The 23,715-nt window shown below is 39.3% G+C and overlaps 1 protein-coding gene across 1 annotated transcript; it reads left to right on the forward strand.

Annotated features, from left to right (window-relative positions):
* Positions 1 to 9,745: 9,745 nt before the first annotated feature.
* Positions 9,746 to 21,724, forward strand: WNT16 (Wnt family member 16). The gene is made up of 4 exons (XM_001082781.5): positions 9,746 to 9,983; positions 10,162 to 10,412; positions 12,287 to 12,573; positions 19,501 to 21,724. The coding sequence occupies exons 1-4, from the start codon at positions 9,889 to 9,891 to the stop codon at positions 19,963 to 19,965; spliced, it is 1,098 nt and encodes a 365-aa protein (XP_001082781.2). The 5' UTR covers positions 9,746 to 9,888; the 3' UTR covers positions 19,966 to 21,724.
* The last annotated feature ends 1,991 nt before the right edge of the window (positions 21,725 to 23,715 follow it).

The following is a 23,715-nucleotide window of genomic DNA, read 5'->3' on the forward strand; positions in this document are numbered from 1 at the left end:
TACATGCGTTATTCATCAGAACCCCTGGGGCAAGGAGGGGAGTGGAATATGAAGGGTAAGATTCCAGCACCGAACCCCACCCTGGACTGCCAACGATTAGCATAAGATTAAGATATGCTGAGGGCCAAATCAGTTCCTGAAGGAAAACTCCTTCCAGCCAAAGCCTGCCATAACTCAGTTAACCTATAAGGCAAATATTAGTTCTCTCCCCAAAACAGCATTAAAAAGTGGCTCCACTGTGTTTGTCTGGTGCTGGTTTCATGAGTGTGCCCTGGAGATTTCAGACAATAGACTGGTGCTAAAGTAGCAACTGGAATCTTTTACCCAGCCGGCTGGACTCCGACTCCGTTCTGGCATCTGGCCCAGTATATCAAAATTGTGGTTTTCAGTCCATTTTGGAAGCTGCTTCACTAAGCCATGTGACAACCCCAAAAGTTGGTCTGGCACCAGAAGACTTCATCAGATTGCAAACTTGAGAGCCCTCAAGTCGGCTGTTTTTGTATTGATGCCTCCCTTCCCATAATCATTAACAGAAGGTGAGAGGGCTGCAGTTGGAACACACCTCACACCTATTATGCAGTTTGTGTTTATGTCTCTGAACCGTCGTAAATCTCCCGGGCTCTGAGCACTTGCCTACTCAAATAAAAAGCATTCTCTGGAGAAAACTCCAGTAAGAGTTTGAGTTATTAGACTAGCTCGACAAACTTACCTGGAAGGAGCACATGGCATGGCTACAGGTTTGTCAGAAAGATTTAAGAGTCTCAGTTTATTTACTGATTTTAACACTAGCAGAAACCGAAACTGTGAATACTCTCGACATAGCCATCTGGTGGTCCGCTTGGAACTTGTGTAAATCACATGGCACATACTAATGTAATGTAGTAGGTAGAAGTCATGACAAATTTCCAGTTGAGAAGTGGTAAATTAGTAGATTATGTCAATGCTGACAGATCTCAACTTAATGCTTCATTGATTCCACTATTCTTGTAAGAGATTCCTCGTCTGTTTAAAACAACCACCACTCAACCATTATTGAATGCCTACTATGCATTCAGCCCTATGGTAGGCAATAGGAGTTGCAAAAGAATTATTCGTACTCCTTGATTTAAAGATGTTTTATCAGTTATATAGGCTGATGGAACAAAACAGAGGCCTCAGAAATAACACCACACATTTACAACCATCTGATCTTCGACAAACCTAACAAAAACAAGCAATGGGGAAAGGATTCCCTATTTCATAAATGGTGTTGGGAAACCTGGCTAGCCATATGCAGAAAACTGAAACTGCACTCCTTCCTTACACCTTATACAAAAATTAACTCAAGATGGATTAAAGACTTAAACGTAAGACCTAAAACCATAAAAACCCTAGAAGAAAACCTAGGCAATACTATTAAGGACATAGGCATGGGCAAAGACTTCATGAATAAAACACAAAAAGCAACGGCAACAAAAGCCAAAATTGACAAATGGGATCTAATTAAACTAAAGAGCTTCTGCACAACCAAAGAAACTATCATCAGAGTAAACAGGCAACCTACAGAATGGGAGTAAATTTTTGCAATCTATCCATCTGACAAAGGGCTAATATCCAGAATCTATGAGGAGCTTAAACAAATTTACAAGAAAAAAACAAACAATCCCATCAAAAGGTCAGCAACGGATATGAACAGACACTTTTCAAAAGAAGACATTTATGCGGCCAACAAACATATGAAAAAAAGCTCATTATCACTGGTCATTAGAGAAATGCAAATCAAAACTACAATGAGATACCATCTCATGCCAGTTAGAATAGAAATCATTAAAGACTCAGGAAACAACAGATACTGGAGAGGATGTGGAGAAATAGGAACGCTTTTACACTGTTGGTGGGAGTATAAATTAGTTCAACCATCGTGGAAGACAGTGTGGCAATTCCTCAAGGATCTAGAACCAGAAATACCATTTGACCCAGCAATCCCATTACTGGGTATACACCTAAAGGATTATAAATCATGCTGCTATAAAGACACATGCACATGTATGTTTTTTGCTGCACTGTTTACAATAGCAAAGACTTGGAACCAATCCAAATGCCTATCAATGATAGACTGGATAAAGAAAATGTGGCACATACACACGATGGAGTACTATGCAGACCAACCCAAATGCCCATCAATGACAGACCAGATAAAGAAAATGTGGCACAAACACCCCATGGAATACTATGCAGCCATAAAAATGGATGAGTTAGTGTCCTTTTCAGGGACATGGATGAAGCTGGAAACCATCATTCTCAGCAAACTAACACAAGAACAGAAAACCAAACACCACATGTTCTCACTCATAAGTGAGACTTGAACAATGAGAACACATGGACACAGGGAGGGGAACATCATACACCGGGCCTGTCATGGGGGTTTGGGGGTAAGGGGAGGGAGAGCATTAGGAGAAATACCTAATGTAGATGATGGGTTGATGGGTGCAGCAAACTACCGTGGCACGTGTATACCTATGTAACAAACCTGCCCGTTCTGCACACATATCCCAGAACTTAAAGCATAATTTTTAAAAAGATGTTTTATAATCTAATTGGTGACTGGCAACTGAGGTACATTAGACCATTAGCAAAAGTAAGTTAAGTGATAAGTATTGTGGTAGGGACCTCAGGTGATATAGGAATTGGGCAGAGAGAGATGTTAACATGGTTAACTCCTAAAGTGGTATGACCTAGAAGATGGGTAGATAGGTTTGAGTATGTGGAAGGAGAGAAAAGAAATTTCTAGGCATAGAGGCAGTGTTTCTCAAGAAACTGAAAGACAAATATGCAGGTCCTGCTTATGGAAAAGGGACGACAGAAGGTTTCTTGCTTAGGAAGAATGAGTTCAAGGATATAGAGTGAATTTTATCAGAAATGACAGTTATGGACAAATCCTGAATAAAGGATTTCAGAAGTCAAACCAAAGGGTTTAAAACTGATGTAGGAGTAAATAAATTATTAAAGATTTTAGGGAGGAAAATATTAAGGTCAAGTTTAAATGTGAACACCGAGATATAAGTAAACACCAAATGGCATTTGTTGCTTGGCCAGACTTAAAAGCCTCCATCTCAACTTGCTCCCACTCATAATGAGGACAGTAACCAATGGTTAGACATTCTAACAATGACTTTGGATACAAAAGCAGTATCAGCAATTGCTTACTTTTGATTGGCATTTGTCGCCTGAAAAACATTTATGACATGACATTGACTATAATTTTGCAGAACAACGAACAGAATAGGAGAGATGCAGTCAATTCTAAATGGCTTTTCTCTTGAAGTTGATTGTTTGTTTGTTTTTGAGATTGGATCTCACTCTATCACCCCAGCTGGAATGCAATGATGCAAACAGGACTCTCTGCTGCCTTGACCTCCAGGGCTCAGGCGATCTTCCTGCTGCCTCATCCTTCTGAGTAGCTGAGACCAGAGGTGCACACCAACACATCCAGCTAATTTTGAAATTATGTGTTGAGACGGAGTCTCCCTATGTTGCACAGGCTGGTCTCAAACTCTTGGGCTCAAGTGATCCTCCTACTTCGGCCTCCCAACGTGAGGGATTACAGGAGTGAGCCGCCACACCTGGCCCCCTTGAAATTTTAATTATTCTTTGTTAGGAAAATCCTATAAGAAGGGCAAATTTGTTTTTACAATTATAGGCAGCCTAGTGATTACTCCATAAATATTACTCTAAGCAATGTAAATGCCAGATTCCTAATTTTCTTGACAACATTAAAATCACTCATTAGTTAATGAAGTTGCTTTATTTGGAAAAAATTACTGGGAAAAAGTATTTAAAGAATCAAAACAACCAATATATTCCAGTTTTGTGCATTTTACTTACTTTCACCCTCTGAATGAAGTGACCACTCTTATTTGTCAAGGAATGTTTTTACTTTTATTCCCTTATTCCAAAAAGATTGCATAATTCCTACAAAATATCACTCTAAAAAATCTTGATGTACCCTCTTTTTTATTTTAAGTTTTTTAAGGATTGCTGGGGAAATGCTGGTAAGAGATAAGTCACTTTCTACTAACACTTTACAAGGCTTCTTCAACCTTAATTGCTAGGATGAGTAAACAAAAAACTTTTAACTTTTGTGGTTGTGGAAATTTAAAAAGCAAAGCATCATCCCTTTCCAACTCCTGCTCTTTCTCCTGGGACTATCACTGGTGTCTCCTCTGTTTCTCCAAGTCTGTCATTCCTGCGGGTTTTTCTGGCCACTAAAGGACAGCAGGCTATCCAGAATGCCATTCTCCACCCCCTCCTGAGAGCCAGTGGTCACAAGCCTGTGCTCTGTTCCACACTTGTAGCATCCAGGTGGAATTTAAAATAGAATGGATGGGGACCCAGTTATGTAAAAAGTCACCTCTGGTCTTCTGTTCTATCATGGGAGTTAAGACCAGCTGGGGTGCTTCTGGTATCAGTTTCCAGCACATAAGTCTCTGTGATCTGCAGCAGAAATTCTTACAACAGGGCCCTTAGAAGTCTCGTCCTCTGATGGGCTGCCAGAGGCAGAGTCCAAGGCATATCTCTGCAGGCAGACATTTTTTGCTGAGTTTCCCAGGGACTGAGAGAAAACTATCAGAAGGAAGAGGCTCCCCTGTTTTCTACAACTAGTAATCTACAACTGTCTTGGGCGGAAGATGGGATTTATTGCTGTCTAGCTACTTATCTGGTTCAGTTGGCTCAGCTGATTGGAGATGACAACAGTCACAGATTCAGCATCTTGAGAGAGCTCTTTTGAGTGAAATGAATATGCTTGAAATCTGGCTCTCCCCTCCCTAATTCCTTTTTCCAGAATACAGCTCAGAGCACCTTATCTCCGGCTAGGAAAACGAGTTTAAGTGTATGCCCTCTATGTGGAATCCAGAGACTACAGGTGCTTCAGTAACCAATGCAAACTTGCAGTCACATGGTGATTTTCTTAACATCACTAGTCAAAATCTAGGCAGCTGGGCTCAGATCATGGAATGACATAATATTAGCTTTCATTTATGTGTTTATTAAATGACTAATAATACGATCTTCACAACATTTTATACATATGGACACTAGAAGCTCAAAAAATTTATATAGTACAGTAAACCTCAGGTCTCACATTCTATTGGTCAGTGAATATTTTGTCCTCTCTTCAGTCACAAAACAAAATATAATAAATAGGAAATGAAGCTCCTGCTTGCTGTGAAAGAAATAAACAATTTGAAATATGCAATTGTATACATGTTTCTAATTGACCTTTTACTTCATTCATCAAGTCTAAATAGACAGCATAATCCCCTCCAATGAGAGTAGAGTTGAATGCTTTATATTAATAGACATAAATTCAATTATGAAAGGGTCCCTCATTTTCATATGTCAGGATAAAATATCCGTAACTTCTTACATTCTCCAAATAAAATTTCATATGATCTGACAAGATTATATTGTAAAATTCAACCATTTTAAATGATTTCTGCAATTAAAATAGATTCATTTTCCTTGAAATCCAGAAGCAACAGTGAAGCTGGAGATATTAATACAAGATGGGGGCCAAAAAACCCTGGCTATGCCACCTTGCAGACTGAACCATCTTTCGGGTAGACAAGGTCCTGCCAATGGCTAGGGTTTCCTCCTCCTGCAGTCCCCTAGCAAATGCAGTTTCCCCCTCCTCACCATGTGCAAACACACACACACACACACACACACACACACGTACCACTCTCCTCCCTCCAGCCCTATGGCTGCTCCAGTAAGAGATTCAGATCTGAAAAAGAAATTTTGATAATTTTGCAAATGAAAAAACTGAGACTCAAAGTTGAAATGAGTAGTACACGATCATTACCTGCTGACAGGAGCCCCGGTTACCCAACTTAGCCCAGTGCCCTTTCCACTGCCCCTCTCAGCCTGCCAAAACCACAGAGGGCAAAGCCAGAAAGATGGAAAGGCACCCATGCAGCTCACCGCTTGCCTCAGGGAGACCATCTTCACAGGGGCTTCTCAAAAGACCTCCCTAGGGTGGGTTTTGTTTATTTTCGGAGAACAAAACAACTTTTTAAATGTTTCAATGGAGAGATCTGTGAAATGTGATGTAAGGAACCATAGACGCCAGTAAAAATTTTGACCCAAAGACCCGATAATCTGAGTTTTAAGATTTGGGGATTTGGGGAAAAAAAATTTATATATATGTAACACCTAACATCTCTCTCTCTCTACGCACACACATGCACACACACACACACGTATATGTTTTGAATTAGGTTATGCAGCAGTATGTTGTAGTGAAAAAAACAGGGTCTTGGCCGGGTGCCATGGATCCTGCCTATAATCCCAGCACTTTGGGAGGCTGAGGCAGGAGGATTGCTTGAGCCAGGAATTTGAGACCAGTCGGGGCAACATTGTGAGACCCCTGTCTCTACACAAAATGAAAAATTTAGCTGAATATAATGGTGCACACTTGTAGTCCCAGCTGCATGGGAGGCTGAGGGGGGAGGATAACTTGTGCCTGGGAGTTGAGGCTGCAGTGAGCCATGATAAAGCCACTATACTCCAGCCTGGGCAACAAAGTGATACCTCATCTTAAAAAAAAAAAAAAAAAAAAAAAAAAAAAAAAAAAAGGAGGGTCCTCTAAAGGTTGATTGGTTTTTGTTGTTGTTTTGTTTGTTTTTATTTTTTACCCTACTACTTATTAGCTGAGTAACCTTGAGCAAGTTTCTTAATCTCTCCAAATTAATTTCCTCATCTGTAAAGTGAGTGTCAATTTTGCTTAGAGAAAGATGGAGAATGAGACAGAGACAGAGAGACAAACAAAGAGAGTAAAGAGTAAGAGGGATTTGGGGGCGTATGGCAGCTCTCAGAACATGAAAGTTCACAACGCCTGGAACGAAATTATCATTCAAATGGCTGTTCATGGAATGAAAAGTCTGCTTCTTCAGCTGGGTCAGCTCCTAGAAATATGCCTCCTTTGCTTTGGAGATACAGACAGAATGATCCCTAAGGCTCTAGCCCATACAAAAAAGGTGCAAGACCACTCAGGCCCTAAAATTGTGTCTTGTGTTTGAAAATGTTTGACACAGTGGTCTCGGACTCTAAGGACAGAATACCCTCTGAGTGCACCCCAAAGACTTTATGTGGATGCCTAGATGGCGCCCAGAATAATAATGAAGGTAACATTCAAGTGTCTCCTTCCCACTCTGATCCCCAAGAATGAAATACGTAATCTTCCTTTGTGTGTTCACAGCACACTCTACCTCATACATTTATTGCACTGTATTTTAGCTGCCTACTCCCTTGTCTGTCTTGCCAAGTAGACTGTGAATTCCACAATCATTTAAGTGCTATCCCCACTTTCTAACACACAATGGAGACTCAATATATATTTTTGATTTTTTGAAAAATCAAACACCTCTTTAAAGCATCTACCACTGTTGGCCCTAAAATCAGCCTAAGGTATGGATATTGCCCAGCACTCCCAACCCCAAGATTGCCTCCCCACTTCCAACTCCCCTTGAAATGAAGTAAATACTCTAGTTCCAGCATTTCGGCCTCTTACATATCACTCAGGATGTTTCTCATAGTTAATCCACTTAATAAACTGTGTTCAAAAACAGGATCTCATGTACTAGGCCCAATGGCAGGGGTACAGCAATGAATCCACCATGGTCCCTCTTGGAGAAGCTCACAAAATAAAGCGAGCTGGGATGAAGGCTCTGACTTTCAGAGAGGCCACTAGCCATTAGCCAAAATATTTCTGGATTAGTATCCTATCATCAACTTGACTCCTTGACTCTTTAAAATGTGGCTTTAGAACCTGGTACATAGTGTACACTCAATACACATTTGTTGGATAAGGAAGTGAGTGGGATGGGATGAAAATTTCAGTGAGCTTTTATTGTTCTAGGCTGTTCGATATAGGAGATAAGCAGCTAATGTTATCAAATCCTGTTTTTTTTTTTTTTTTGAGTCAGAGTCTCACTCTGCGCCATAGGCTGGAGTGCAGTGGCACAATCTCAGCTCACTGCAACCTCCACCTCCTGGTTTCAAGCAATTATCCTGTCTTAGCGTCCCGAATAGCTGGGATTACAGGTGTGCACCACCACACCCAGCTAATTTTGTATTTTTAGTAGGGACAGGGTTTCACCACGTTGGCCATGCTGGTCTTGAACTCCTGACCTCAGGTGATCCGCCCACCTTGGCCTCCAAAAGTGCTGGGATTACAGGTGTGAGCCGCTGCACCTCACCCCAAATCCTTTATTTAATTAATTTTGGCTTTTGGCACCCAATGAGCTGATACATCCACTATAGGAATGTATTAACACTTCAAAAGATCTCTAAGGACAGATAACACTTCTTAGAAACATTTCTTGTGTCTAATTAGGTGAGGTAGGCTTTTCCAATACCACAGCTAAACATGTTGCCCTTGCCTTCAGATAACTCTGGGAGACCTTCCATCCTATCAAACACTGACTAACTAACCTTCCAAATCTGCCAGTCACTAGAAGGCTTCCTGCTTCTGAACTATCTTTGGCTCCAGGGAGTAGTACCCTGCTAGATTCTTTAATCTCCCTTACTGATCATCTAAACTTATTTTCTTTTACACTTGTGTGTGGTTTATTTGCACAGTTGCGGGAAGAGATCTTGTCTTTATAAATTCCCACAGGACTAGGCACACAGCACGTGTTTAATAAGTACGTTTTTAAAAATGTGTCTTCCATGTATAGCCCTGCCCTGCAGGGACGCGTCGGGTAGCTGGCAAAAGCGGTGCCCAATCCTAGGGAACTTTCAACTGAGGCTTGGGGAGAAGGACGGGCACCCTCCCACCATGAGAATCGTAAGGTAGGACTGGAGAAAAAGGTCAGAGCACATCTCTCATGTACTCTAGAACTCTCCAGACAGCTCTCACTTTCTTTGTCCCCATCTTCTGCAGGGGACTTAGAGCGTTCTCAGGGACGGCAGGAAATAAGACAAACAGGGAAAAGGAAATCACAGAGCACGACTTAAATATGGCAGATGAGATGCTAGACTGGAATCTCTTTGGCTCAAAATAAATGCATACATAAATGACAGTGATTGTAAGCCTGACAGCACTTCACCCACTCTCTAAAGTCTCCTGACAGTGGGACCTCAAGCAGGGGACTGGAAGGTCAATTTGTTTGGTACCAACTCTGACTCAAAAAGATTATTCTCCTATGAGGTGAAGGAGAATAAAAAAAGAAGGGCAGTGACATTTTCCAGCCACTACACCCAGAGGGTAACCCAGATGTTGGTGGGATGGGTGGGACTCATCAAACCCACGCTTTCCCCCAAGGTTGCTAAGACAGAAGCATCCTGTCAGTCTTCGGGTTGAATCAACCCCACAACTACCCGCTCTAAGGAGACTGTGACAGCAGGAAAGGTCATGACACACCCGGGTCTGGACACGCTGTCCCTGAGGCCTGGGCCGGGGCGCCCCCCGCGGAGCCGCTCTCCACAAATGAGAGCCTCAGGTCCCGAGATGATGAGATGCGGGGCCGCTGCTCAGCCAATCAGGCGCCAGGCTCGGCCAGGGGGAGGAGATGGGAGGAGAGGCTGGGGGCGATGGAGACGCGGATACATCAACAGAAGTTTCTCACCTAGGAATGCGAGGGGCGCTCGCGCATCTCCTGCACATCTCCACCTCTGCGCAGGAGGAAAGCCCCAAAGCTGCTCTCTCCACCTCTCCTACAGCTCCCTGCAAACGAGGGCGAAGCTGCTGAGAGCCCCTATGACTGCTGGCTTTTAATGTTGTATGCAAGGAGGAAGAGGGCGAGGGATAACTTGGTGCTGGACAACTGACCTGCGGCCCGAAGGGCCTCTGGGGAGGGGGTGCAAAAGAGGAGCGGCTGGTCTCGGGGACTCCATGCGGGGGCCATGGACAGGGCGGCGCTCCTGGGACTGGCCCGCCTGTGCGCGCTGTGGGCAGCCTTGCTCGTGCTGTTCCCCTACGGAGCCCAAGGAAACTGGATGTGAGTATGAAGGTAGCAGGGACGCATCGGGTAGGTGACAAAAGGGGTGCCCAATCCTAGGGAACTTTCAACTGAGGCTGAGGGAGAAGGGCGGGGACCCTCGGACGAGTGACCTAATTTTTCGGAAAACATCTGGGATTGGGGAGCGGCTTACTCTGCGGGCGGCCGTGTCTTACAGGTGGTTGGGCATTGCCTCCTTCGGGGTTCCAGAGAAGCTGGGCTGCGCCAATTTGCCGCTGAACAGCCGCCAGAAGGAGCTGTGCAAGAGGAAGCCGTACCTGCTGCCGAGCATCCGAGAGGGCGCCCGGCTGGGCATTCAGGAGTGCAGGAGTCAGTTCAGACACGAGAGATGGAACTGCATGATCACCGCTGCTGCCACCACCGCCCCGATGGGCGCCAGCCCCCTCTTTGGCTACGAGCTGAGCAGCGGTGAGTCCTGGGACCTTAGGGGTTGTTGGGGGACGGAAGGCGACAACTCCTCCACCGGTGTCTCCAAATAAAGTAAATAGTGCTATATGGTCCTGTAGCTCTCTAAGTTCCAAAAGAGGCCCTTTAGTGCACGGGGATTGAGAGCTACAGAGGCCAGACCTGGGGAGCAGGTGCGAGCTTGGAGGGAGGTGACTCCCCAGGTCCAGAGCGGAGCGCTCGGGGCTGGAGCTCTTCCTCTTTCCTGCGGTGCCCCGCCAGAGTCGGAAAAAAACCTCTAATTCTCCTAGCCCGCCGACCCCCTCGGACCCCGTAGCGCCCCCCTACGTGGGTGACCAGCTGGAGAAACATGATGTCGGCAGCGGGGAATGCGGCTGCCGCATCTGCTTTGATTTAACCAACTCCGCTGCGCACCAAGTCCTGGACAAGTGGCTAATTGCAGCGAAGCCCCACCTTTATTGGCTCCTATGAGCACCGAGTTGACAGAATAATGGTGATTTTTAAAGCGACTGTCCGTGACCACCCAACGTGCGGCTAACCTGAGCAGGACCACTTGTGCGCTCCTCGTTTCTTTGGCCTTTCTATCTCTTCCCTCCTCGGCGCACTCCCGCGGCGCGGGAAGCTGCAGGAAAACAAAGTTCTACTTCCACGTGCGTAGTGACTTGGTATGGATAAAGGTACAGGGAGCCAGGATTGTTCCTGGAATATCAGCAGATCCAAAGAATGTTCGGACTGGGGCGCTGAAAGATGCGCTGTCGTTTTTCATGTTCATTTCCGTTCCCCCTCCGCCTTTGACCCTTCTCCACGGAGTCCCTGCGCGCACCCCCGCCGAGCTGCGCACCTCCCCCGCGGCGTTTTGGCCGTCACGCCCTTCCGAAGGAGCCCTGGCCCCCGTAGAGAGAGAGAGAGAGAAAAAAAAAAAAGAGAGAGAGAGAAAGAGAAAGAAATAAAGAGAAAATAGATGTGTTCTTCACAGTTGCTGAAATGCATCAGCTGTTGAAAAGGTTTATTGGACAACGGGCATGAAACTGTTTCTACTGCAAACTAAACATCTGGAAAGAAAAAAAAAAAGTCGCCTGCTGATTCCCTTCTAGTCCACTTTATTAATATTTAAATGGACTTTAATTTTCAAAGATTTTAGCTCAAACTCTACTGCAGGTGTGCTAAATGCATCATTTTCAATATGCAGTATTTTTAATAGAATTATGTTTTTGCTAGTGATATTTTAATTATCTTACCTTTCGTTGCCTTAAGACTGTAAGAGGACTAGCTAATACTATATAAAATATTTAACCGTTTCATGTTAATGTGAGATTAATCTTTAATGTGAAAGTATACCGCACCGTTTACTAATTGCTTTGGTCTTTCCTTAGTTTAATTTTCATTCTGACACGTATTATTTATGCAGATAAATCACACCAAAATGTTCAGCTTGTGTTCTGTGAGAGCACATTTTAAATTTAAAAAGAAGAGTAGTCTAGTTTTCTTTGGGTGTTGTATTACCGTTTACAGTATCTGTGCAAAGAATTTTTAATTCAGCATGTATTACTGAGCTATGACTGTCAACTATGCACTAAACTGGGTGCAAACATACATTTCAAATTTAAAAAATAAAGAGATGATTTTAAGGTAAAGGGATAATGTATGACCATGTAGAATATGACAATCTGTTCAAGTGGAATACTGAAAATTAATATTGCTTTTTAAGAGACTAGAACAAGAGCAAATCTTCCTTTCTAAATGTGTACTCGTTAAAGCATCCATTGTAAGCAACTGAAAAATTACTTGTTTAGTAAGATGATGAGTAGGAGGCTTTGTTCTGAACATAAACAGAGAGTTGCCTGGGTCTCTAATTTAGCAATTTATATTTTTTCTAGGCACCAAAGAGACAGCATTTATTTATGCTGTGATGGCTGCAGGCCTGGTGCATTCTGTGACCAGGTCATGCAGTGCAGGCAACATGACAGAGTGTTCCTGTGACACCACCTTGCAGAATGGCGGCTCAGCAAGTGAAGGATGGCACTGGGGGGGCTGCTCCGATGATGTCCAGTATGGCATGTGGTTCAGCAGAAAGTTCCTAGATTTCCCCATCAGAAACACCACGGGCAAAGAAAACAAAGTACTATTAGCAATGAACCTACATAACAATGAAGCTGGAAGGCAGGTATGTATTAGAAAATGGAATAATCAAAATTCGGTGCTTTTAGGTAAATAACTAGGATTACACATCCGGATGAAACTGTCCACATGACTTAAAAACCAAACACTGGCAGCCCTCAAGTGGGATCCTGAAATTAATATTGTTTTTAAAAGACTACAGCAGTAGAAAATTATCCTTTCTAAATATATATGCATTAAAGCATCCATAGTAAGCAATTGAAAAATTCCTTCTCTGGTAAGAGGATGAATAGGAGGCTTTGATTAGAATAAATAAATATGCATGTGTGTGTGTGTTTGTGTGTGTGTGTGTATATATATTCACATTTGCATATATATTACATATGTGTATTTTATATATATATATATATATTTTTTTTTTTTTTACTCTTTAATGAATATGTACTAACCACAATTTTGGTTCTCTGATATGAGTTAAACCGTGTTATAGGATGTGTTTGTGGTTGTATACTGTGTATCTCTAAAACTTTAATTATAATATAATAGATGCACAATGCCTGTAGGGTTCGTTGGTTCTACCTCCTTAGTCGTGGAGCCAGAATAGGGTCTACAGTGTATGCCTTTCTAATAGGACTGAGTCAAATTTCATTTTCCCCAAGTTGAAATTTTATTATGTTTTTAAAAATCTACTTTTTAGTAGATGGCAATGGCTCCTAACCATGTTGTCAGTTTTGTACTTACCTTTTTCTAGAAAACATTCTTAGGGAATACATACCTTTAACTAATATTTTTTGTAAAGGAAAGTTTTTTTTTTTTTAAGGGAAATAGTTATTTTATTATAAAGCAATGTAGGTTAATTTTTAAAATTCATAAATACTCCTAAGCATAAAGAAGCTATAGATACATTAAACCTATAGATACTTTAAAATATCGGTATCTTAAAGATACAGAGGAGGTACATTTGAAGAACTGCTACGTAATTGACATCTTTTATGAATTCTACATTTTTATACTGTTTTCTTAAAATGCATCATTCTTGTAGCTAAATTCGACTTATACATATTCACGTTAGTGAATATTGACACAATAAAGTTTGAGTTCTACAACATAATTGACCTAGTTGGCAATTCATAGTGACTTTTCTAAAAGAGTCTAAATCTTTTATATGAATATATATTTTCTATGTTGTAATAAACTTTTTCAGGACAGGAATATTAGCACGTATCATATATTTTTGTAAATATTCAATAACCTATAAAGGTCCAAAAGTAATTATTGCAATTTGCCACATTCTTCTGAAATAAATAAAACAAGTTGCCATATCTCTTAGGAATCTTAAAAGTTTATGTTGCATTTGTTTTCCATTTTTGGAAAGTGAATAAATAGAACCTATTTAGAATAGTTACAAGTTACCTCCAGTTTTCTTTACTTAGTCCATTTAAAATACAAAAACAGAAAAGTCAGTAAATATATCACCGTAAGACTTCAAATTCAAATTTGAATTTTAATTCAATTTAAATATTTAATTCAAAATAGCAAAATAGAAAGTAGGAATGTCAGTAAATAGCTATGTAACCTTTTCGTATGTTTGTTTATAAAAATTTTAAAGTTACTTTATTTCACTAGAATAACTCTTGCCCAACACCATATTATGCACATGTCTCTTACTCCGAAGGTTTTACATTTAAAAAAAATGAGTGAGACGTTGCTTCAATATAAATATTATACAGTAAGGGAATTTTTATTATTTCTAGAATATTAATTTTAAAAATATGTTCTTAAAACTCTGGAGTTAAAATTAGAGATAAGATTATTCAAATTAATATATTTTTAAAGCAAGGAAACAAATACATGAGTGTTTGTTATCAATAGACCTTAAATCTCCTTTAGCCATTCTTTAAGTAAATTTGGTAGAGATTTTTAATAAACTAGAAATTTAGAACACAAAAACTCATGTTGTGATTGATTCTCTTAAATAAAATCATCTTGGGACCTATAAAAAACCCTGAAGCATTCTAAAATATATTTTTATTGTAACATTCGGCAGCTATTTGGTTTTATTTTATACTGTGTGTTTTTCAAATTAGGTAGTAATATTCCTCTCTGTAACTGTTAATGTTAATCTTAAACTATTATTTATATTCTGATTTTATTAAAAACACACTTCCTATTCACCATTAATTTTAATCCATTTTTGCTGGCAAAAATAGTTTTCTAACATTACCTAGGTTCTTGCTATTATTCTTACTAGCTTGAAAACAATTCAATTTATGCATATACGTACATTTTATGTAAATTTCTGAGTTTTCTCTACTGAATCATTTTTGCACATTGTTCATTTTTGGTTCATATTGTTTCACGTTTAGATGAAATCTTAAAATATTAGAAAACATTTACCTGGTTATTTGGTAGGTATTATGCTGGTGTTTTTGTTGTTGTTTTTATTTTCTCATGAGGTATTATAATTCCACATAGTTTTGTATTTTTCTTTCTGTTGGTGGCAAAAACAAACAAACAAACAAAAAAACAAAAAAACACCGTAAAAGAAGTTTCCTGGTTATTGTCTAACATGGACGAGCAATCAAGTCAGTTTTTTCAACACTGGCAATTAGGATTTTAATCTGATAGGCATATTCTTCTGAGTAAAATCCAGGTCTGTATTCAATTGAGTTGATTTTCTTAGCCTCAAAATCACAAACTCAAAATGTAGGAAAGCATTCAGAGAAATGTGGGTACTGGCGCTTAGTAGTACTGTGAGCAGGATAGATGATTTTCTAACCGCTAACCTTAAATACTCTGATTCCCACTTGGTTTCTGACACCATTCCTAAAGTTATGACTCCAAGAATAATGTTGCCGAATGGTGATTGGCTAACAGAATGATGTGATGTCTTCCAGGGGCAGAACTTCTGGGAATAATGTGACTTGGAATATTTATGGGTATTTCTTTTGGTGTGCTTAAAATATTTCCATTCTTCCCATGTCCACCTCATAAACTTTTAAGTTTCTCTACCCCATAATTTGTTTTATGATGAGTAACTCAACAAAGTGGGAAGGGCGCAATCCCAAATTTTCATTGACCTATTCCAAGAATATTTATAAGTAGTTGAACGACACATAGTGTTTTGCTTTTCAGTAGGTTCGAATATATTTTTGGACAGAAAGGGACAAAATGGGTCAGAGGAACAGGAATCCTACGTACACCCATCCAACCTCATGTCGCAGTTTTTATAAAAACTTAGATCATCTGATAGTTGAGAAAATGAAATGTTAGTCACAAAACGTTCCACAACAATTTTCTGGCCATTTTTGTAAAATTCAGACAAAGTAATTTACTGAAAAACAATCACCAACTGCCACATTACCTCTGAGTCAAAATTGTGGAACCAATCAGTTCTTAAACCACTTCTCAAGCGGTTTCTATGTTTACATAAAGTATTAATGATGCATCTTTCCTATTTCACTTCATTAGAAATTTATCAAACCAAAACTTACACAAGGAATCCAGTAGATTAAATGCTACCCTCCTGATTGCTCTGACATAGTTTAAAAATATTCCACCAAAATGTGCACATCTGTTTGCAATAGTTAACAAAACATTCCTCTGTTAATATCGTTATAAACCTTAACAACTCAACTAGAGTAGAGAAAGGAATTTTCTCATAACCACACAGCACTCATTCCTTTGCTATTCTCTTATGTTCCTGTTAGCAGAAAATGATGGTGATATCGCTGTAATTCAGAATGGCTATTTAACATTAATTAAGAATCCTGGAGGAAAATCTCCAGAATACACTTTTTGGGGGAACATTCGTGCAATTTCCTTAAATATACTTGCATTTTCCACTTTTACTTTTCCTTATTCTACTAAAATTATCCTGATGCATATAAATACCTTATATTATTTATCACCAGCTTTACTCATGTAAGACAAACGTCTTAACCAGACTTTATTTTTCTGTAAAATTGAAATAATAAGTAACTGCTTATTAACTAGCTACTATGTGCAACAAATTTCTTCCTCTAAAACTGAATCAGATAAAATATTTATTAAAATGTGCTCTGAGAAGCAGAATTCTAATTCTGTAGAATTAAACTTTGTGTATGTGTGTGTGTTTATCTGTCCTTGAATTTTGCATTTCATCATTTCTGCGTGGTGATTACATTGCTTTATTCTAATTCCAGATTGTCCAAGTTCTTTCCTTGGAGTATTATGGGGGTATAATATTTTAAATTCCAGGTCAGGTTATTGATATTTTTTTCCTTGAAGTTCATTTATCTTTCTGTCCTAAAATACATGTGTATATATATATATAGATAGATAGATATACCTATAACTATTCTAAGAATATGTATATACCTCTATAGATGTTCAAAGATACAAAAATAAAATATATCATATATAATAAAGATATTATTTCTTTTATTATGTTTATTGTTAGGGACACCTATAATTCAAAGGTAATAGAATAAAACTCTTTAAATTGTCATCACTGAAAAATCATAAATTCCATGTATGTATTCAAAAAGGCTAATTTTCTAGGAGAGAAACCTTTCCGTAATTTCAATACAAATTCAGCAGGTGATGTAATTGAATGTGAAAATCAGTCTCTCTTTTGATCCTTCATCATGATGTAGTGCGTAACTTTCATAGAATAACACTATTGTGGATGAGGCTAAAGCTAAGGAATTGAAAAAGAGAGCCCAGCCGGCTCAAAACAATACCATTAACCTCTTAGCAGTGACACGTGTTTAAGAAGGTGGTTTTTATTACTCCCTCTTGATTCAACAGAGGATGAGATAAAACTGTTCAAGCGAGCTGGACCAATTATTCAATAAGTATTTGATGAGCATCTACTGTGTCCCTCATGCTGTACGAATTGGCAACATCTTACATGATGTCTGAAGTGACTAATAAAAGAAAAAGTTGGCTCCTCAGTTATGATCCAGGGGAGAAACAGCTTTAAATCACTAAGTGATGATTGTAAAGAAGGCTGATCAACTTAAACATGGAAACATACATTGTTATGTTTTTAGTGTTCTTTGGACAATTATGTTTTGTTATTACCCAGCACTGATTAAGATTTTCCTCGTAACCTTTGGGAGCTTAAAATTTGAACAAAGGTAGGCAGATCACATTTATCTGAACATTTTATTGCCCAGAAACATTTTAAAGAATTGAGGGTTTTGTGAATATGAAATGCCATAAATTTAAAGAAACACGCCTCTGTGCCATACTTTATAAATTGCTGTCACACAATCGCAGGACACCTTTTGTCCTGGGTTAAGAAGAAATAGATACATCTATTGGTTTCTTAGTTTTCTGAATTCAAAAAAAGCTTATGTGCACTACTAAGAAATATCAAGCATTGCATAAATCAATACCATATGCTCTTATTTAAGGTTGCAAATGTTATTATTTGTGTGTAATATTGTCTCATTAGATAGTTCAGACATTTTTAAACTTTGTTTGAAAACATAATATTCTGCAAACAGGTCAATGTCAGCTTTGGTACAAAATAGCAAAGTGTAGACCCCTGTCATTTTATTGTTTTGATAAGAATTGTAAGTGGAATTTAAACTGTGAGGTTTTTCCTTTCTTTGGTGAGATTACATACATAATTTCCAAGTTATCGAATGGATGGATCCATCTTTCATTTTGCCCAGCATGTTGACAGAACGTCAACTCCACAGCTAGCCCTGACGATTTATTAATCTGTTCTGCCATCGTCTGGGGATTGAAGGAAGCTATGCTGGCTAGCCTGGTATGTAAGAGATTAGAGCCCCAAACTTTTGAAATCTCTATATTGTTTTTGCACCCTTAGCCTTACTGGAAATGTTTATCTCAACTCTAACTGTACCTTCTTTTTCAGAGAAAGGGGCTTTTATTTAGACCATAGTGTGTGCCAGGCATTGGACTATTACAAATCTATGTAGTTTCATTTAATTTCTTAGTCTGTTTCAACTGAACTTAGCACTTATAATTGAAAAAATTACATAAACATTATCCCCTTTTCCATGCTAGGATAGTGCTACTGATTCATCAAGGATAGGGCATGTGTTTTGAATTAATTTTCCAGAAAAGGAGAATTTGCTGGGGGAAGCCACCGTACTGTAGCTCCTTCTCCTTTTGACCACCTAAACCGGATTTGTCATAGTTTCTCATGTGGCCTGGAACCAGGGGATAGCATAGTTCACCACCTCCACCCCTCCCTTTGTATGTAACTGACTTTCATAGTGATCAAACTTGAGAACTCTCAATTGAATCAATAGGTCTCATCCCTGGATGCTCATTAAAATAATCTCAGCAGCTTTGTGAAAGTCCCATGGCCTGGACACCCCACCCCCAGCCCAACCAATGAAATCAGAATCTGAGAGGTTTCAGCATTGGTTATTTGTAAAGTTCCATGATGTTTCTATGCACCGTGAGAGCTGAGGGTAACTTCTCTCTCAGTGCTTTTCAAATTTTAATGACAATCTTGTTAAAGTGCAGCTTTTGGTTCTGTAGGTCTGGAGTGGGGCCTGAGAGTCTGCATTTCTCACAAGTGGTGCTGGTGTTGCTGGTCCCTGAGCTGTATTCTGAGTAACAAGGTGTCGAATGGTATCAGGAACATACAGGCACGCACGAGCATCCTACCACATTCAAAATTAGAACGTGGATTAGAAATAGAAGTCATTTCCTTTTGTTATCGCAGATAATCTCCAATAATATTAGTCTGGTCCACTACTTTAAGTACAGCTTGGAAAGGTTTGCTTTGAAGGGTCAAGAAATTTGGACAAAACATTTGGGACAAAAACAAAAGGACAAAACATTTGAAACCTACGCAATTTTAAAGATCATTTATGTTCAAAACCATCATTTTTATTCAAGAGGAAATAGAGCCAGAAAGTTAAGTGATTAGATTAACTGTGCTTCTGTTGTTGAGTAAAACACTTTATGATTGATAGTTGAACACGATTACTGTTGGTTTCAGGCTGTCGCCAAGTTGATGTCAGTAGACTGCCGCTGCCACGGAGTTTCCGGCTCCTGTGCTGTGAAAACATGCTGGAAAACCATGTCTTCTTTTGAAAAGATTGGCCATTTGTTGAAGGATAAATATGAAAACAGTATCCAAATATCAGACAAAATAAAGAGGAAAATGCGCAGGAGAGAAAAAGATCAGAGGAAAATACCAATCCACAAGGATGATCTGCTCTATGTTAATAAGTCTCCCAACTACTGTGTAGAAGATAAGAAACTAGGAATCCCAGGGACACAAGGCAGAGAATGCAACCGTACATCAGACGGTGCAGATGGCTGCAACCTCCTCTGCTGTGGCCGAGGTTACAACACCCACGTGGTCCGGCACGTGGAGAGGTGTGAGTGTAAGTTCGTCTGGTGCTGCTATGTCCGTTGCAGGAGGTGTGAAAGCATGACTGATGTCCACACTTGCAAGTAACCACTCCATCCAGCCTTGGACAAGATGCCTCAGCAATACACAATGGCATTGCAACCAGAAGGGTGCCCCTCCCTGTGCAGCTAGTAAAGTTGACTTTTGCAGTGGAATCCCCAGAACCTTGGACGTCTCTGAGAGTTTCCCTTACCTGATCGACATATTTTCCTTCATCTGATCAACCCATTGATCGTGTGGATTTCTTGGGATTCTAATGTTGAAAAGGTTTATATTCACCTTTTGGTGATTTGGGGAATATATATTGACATACGAGGAAAATAATCTGTTTCCTAAGCAAGAAATAACAGGAAAGATCCCTCATGCCAGGAGGCCTGCCACACTCAGGATAAGATCCTTGAATATGGAACTTAGTTACAGGACTCAATAATGGTGGGTGAACATTAGTCATTTTTAAAAGACACCTCTTATATCAATAAGGAGACATTAACCTGAATCTCATTTATTCTCTCAGTATTTTAATTGAAGAAATCATACTGCTTGTGCGTAGACAGAAGATGTTGAAAAGTTAACATAAGCATTGGGTGCTGACTTACCCTTTCATGCACTCCCAAAGAAAGGATTCCAAAAAAAGAATCTTCTTAAGTGATACAATATCCCTAAAAAAATGGTCGTTACAGATGTTTAGTGACAAAGAATCAATATGTATAAAGTAAAATGAATGATTTAGATTTTAAGTGCCTTTTCACTGGGAGAATCTGGAAAACCCTCCATAAGGTATATTGCAATCTTTGATCTTTAGATTCATACTTTTATCACAGACCAGTTTCAACTGTTAAAAACCCACCTCTGAGATACTAGGGGGGAGGATCCTGAAACGTGGGAAAAGTAGAGGTAAAAAGTGAGGTAAAAATACAATTTCATACATTGTAAAGAAAAGCACCCTTTAAATGTATAAAGACAGTGTTTTGTATAGTATTTTGTTTAAAAGGTTTCGATTTTGTAAATACAGTACTTAAGTTATATGATCTATATTACAACATTTATTGACAAAGCCCAAGAACTAAGGCAGTAAAATTATCTCATAAATAAGATTAGCTTCTTTTTTTTCTCATACTACTAACGCTATTTTTTTGGACATCGAAAAGAATTTAACTTAGCAGTTAGTTATATGGATGTGTATTTCTTGCTAAAATGACAGTTTTATATGTTGTAGATTAAAATATGTCGCAAAATATCAAAAATTGTGTTATTTCAGCAGTAAGGTTAATTGAATTCTCTTTTCATATTAGTTATGCTTAACTCATAAGGTTATTATAATAAGTTATATTAGTAAAAGTCTTAACTGGAAAAATCGAAATCAGAGTAGTGATCAGTTTGATTTGATATCCTGGATATTTATTATATTTTATGTAATGCTGCATTTCTATTTGAGTGTTGAGTGGTCTTTCTTGTTTTAATATTCATGCATGTATATTCATCATATTTTACAAGATTCCTGGTAAAAATTACAGGGCTCTATTTAAGGTTGTATTTTAATGTAAATGCTTATGTTTTTTATGAATTGTTAAATATTTCAGTATTATATAGAAAAAATAATTTTCTAAATTCAGAATGGACAAAGAGAATATTCATTTTCTTATTAATAAGATAAAGAAATGTTTCCCTGCCCTACTGTCTTCATTCTATTTCTCTTTAATTTTATTCACTGAGGCAGAGAAACAATTTTTGAAAAAGAGCAAACCCATGGAAAATGTCTCAGGTCTAATATTAAAATCAAGACTAAGCATTTAACTGTGATTGTAAAGTTTGACAAAGTTATTATTTACTAAATGAGAGGCACAGAAATGGCAAATGTTCGAATATAGTGCATATTTAAAAGTGGTTTTCCAGTCTTTAGCATCCATTGAATAGAATAATCTGAAAATAGACACTCTCTCCTGCCTGTTTTTTCAAAGTAAATCTATTTTATCTTCTTTGAACATAATCACCCATTTTAAAAAAAACAGAAGACTGTAGTGTCTATTAACAACTAATTTCTTCTATTAATTAGAAAACCTTTCATAATTACCTTATCAACTGACTGTGAGAATCAGGCAGCCTCTAATTTACAAATACTTGATTACTGTTCAGCCATTCCTTTAAAACAGTGATGCTAATTCTGGCACCTCTCTCTGGGATGCCTAAGCAAAAACTCCTCCTAACTCCAAACCTGTATCTTTGGGTTCTTCTTTTCTTCTCACCTTTGGTATCACCATGGAAGCCATCCTTATATTTCTCACCTGTCTTTTTCATTTTCTTTTTGTTAGACAGTCTCATTCTGTTACCCAGGCTGGAGTGCAGTGGCCTGATCTCGGCTCACTGCAACATCTGCCTTCTGGGTTCAAGCAATTCTCCTGCTTCAGCCTCCCAAGTAGCTGGGATTACAGGCATGTGCCACCATGACTAGCTAATTTTTGTATTTTTAGTAGAAACGGAGTTTCACCATGTTGGCCAGGCTGGTCTGAAACTCTTGACCTCAAGTGATCTACCCACCCTGGCCTCCCAAAGTGTTGGGATTACAGGTGTGAGCTACCGCGCCCGGCCATCACCTGTCTTATTGGCTGACAGCCTACTCTTAGCCCATTTCCATCCCACTCCCAGTTATGGTAGAGGTAGCACCATGGTGCTCCTGGGAACACAACTCTTGGACCCAGAGTCTCCTATCTAGTCTAAACCACATTGCCTGCATTCACTAGGGCCCCTTATGTTGCAAGTAATGGAAAACTCAACCCAGACTGATTTAAACATTAAATGTGTTGACTCAGTAACTAAAAACTCCAAATTTGTGACTGGTTCAGGGGAAGCTTGATCCATAAGCTCACACCATGTTCCCTGGGCTCAGGTCTCTCTCTCTCTTTAGGCTGGCTACTAGCCAAGTCTTCTAATTCAGGGTCTATGCAGTGCTGTGTCCCAACCTCTTCCAAACTCTCCCAGCATCTCCCGACTCTCTACTTTTCTTAGCAACATGTCTGCCATGCTTCCAGACCTCACATTCTCCTACCTATCACTCATTCTAAGGAAAGAGGGGTCCCATCCTCAAGAAAGAGAGGTTCTTTCCTGGTTTGCTCACACAGATGGAAAGAAAACCTTTTCCTTCTCAGAGGGTTCAGCAAAGGTCTTCTGAGTCTCAATGGTTCTAATTGATTAAATGTGCCTCTCTGAAAAAATCACCATGACCATTGGGAGTTTTGAGTAAGCCATAGCTACACTGATCCATCTTAAGGCCATCATGACCCTGGAAGTGGAAGTGGGATTCCCTGGAACTAAAATTACACAGCGTGAGAATAGAGAGGGGAGTGGTTTTCCTAAAGGAAACCAGGGTGTTATGTTACAGTAAGGAGTTCCTGGGTGCTGGGCAGCGAAGACATTATATGTCTTAGTACTAGTGAGTTGTTTAGGAGACAGTTTTTGGTATCACATGGAGCTCACCCCAGACAAAGCAAGCCCTAAGCACTGGGGATTATGTATGTGGGTACGAAGTGCTTTGATTTGTTGAAATACCTTGCATAATGTTAAAGGGCGAAGGGAGCTGCTCCAGTGGATTATTTTTCAATTTAGGATTTCAACTTCTTTGTAAATTTGGAACTGCCTAATAAAGGCAATAGTAAGAGGCAATGATTCATCCTGAAATGAAGTCAAGAAAAACATATTAAACGATATTATCTGTAACATCTGGATTAGGAAGTTGAATAATTTTCCTGATAACAGTACTTTACACAACATTAACACCACATTAATTCTCTTTAATATAAACAA

The sequence above is a fragment of the Macaca mulatta genome, chromosome 3 (assembly GCF_049350105.2).
Source record: "Macaca mulatta isolate MMU2019108-1 chromosome 3, T2T-MMU8v2.0, whole genome shotgun sequence".
NCBI classification, from domain to species: Eukaryota; Metazoa; Chordata; class Mammalia; order Primates; family Cercopithecidae; genus Macaca; species Macaca mulatta.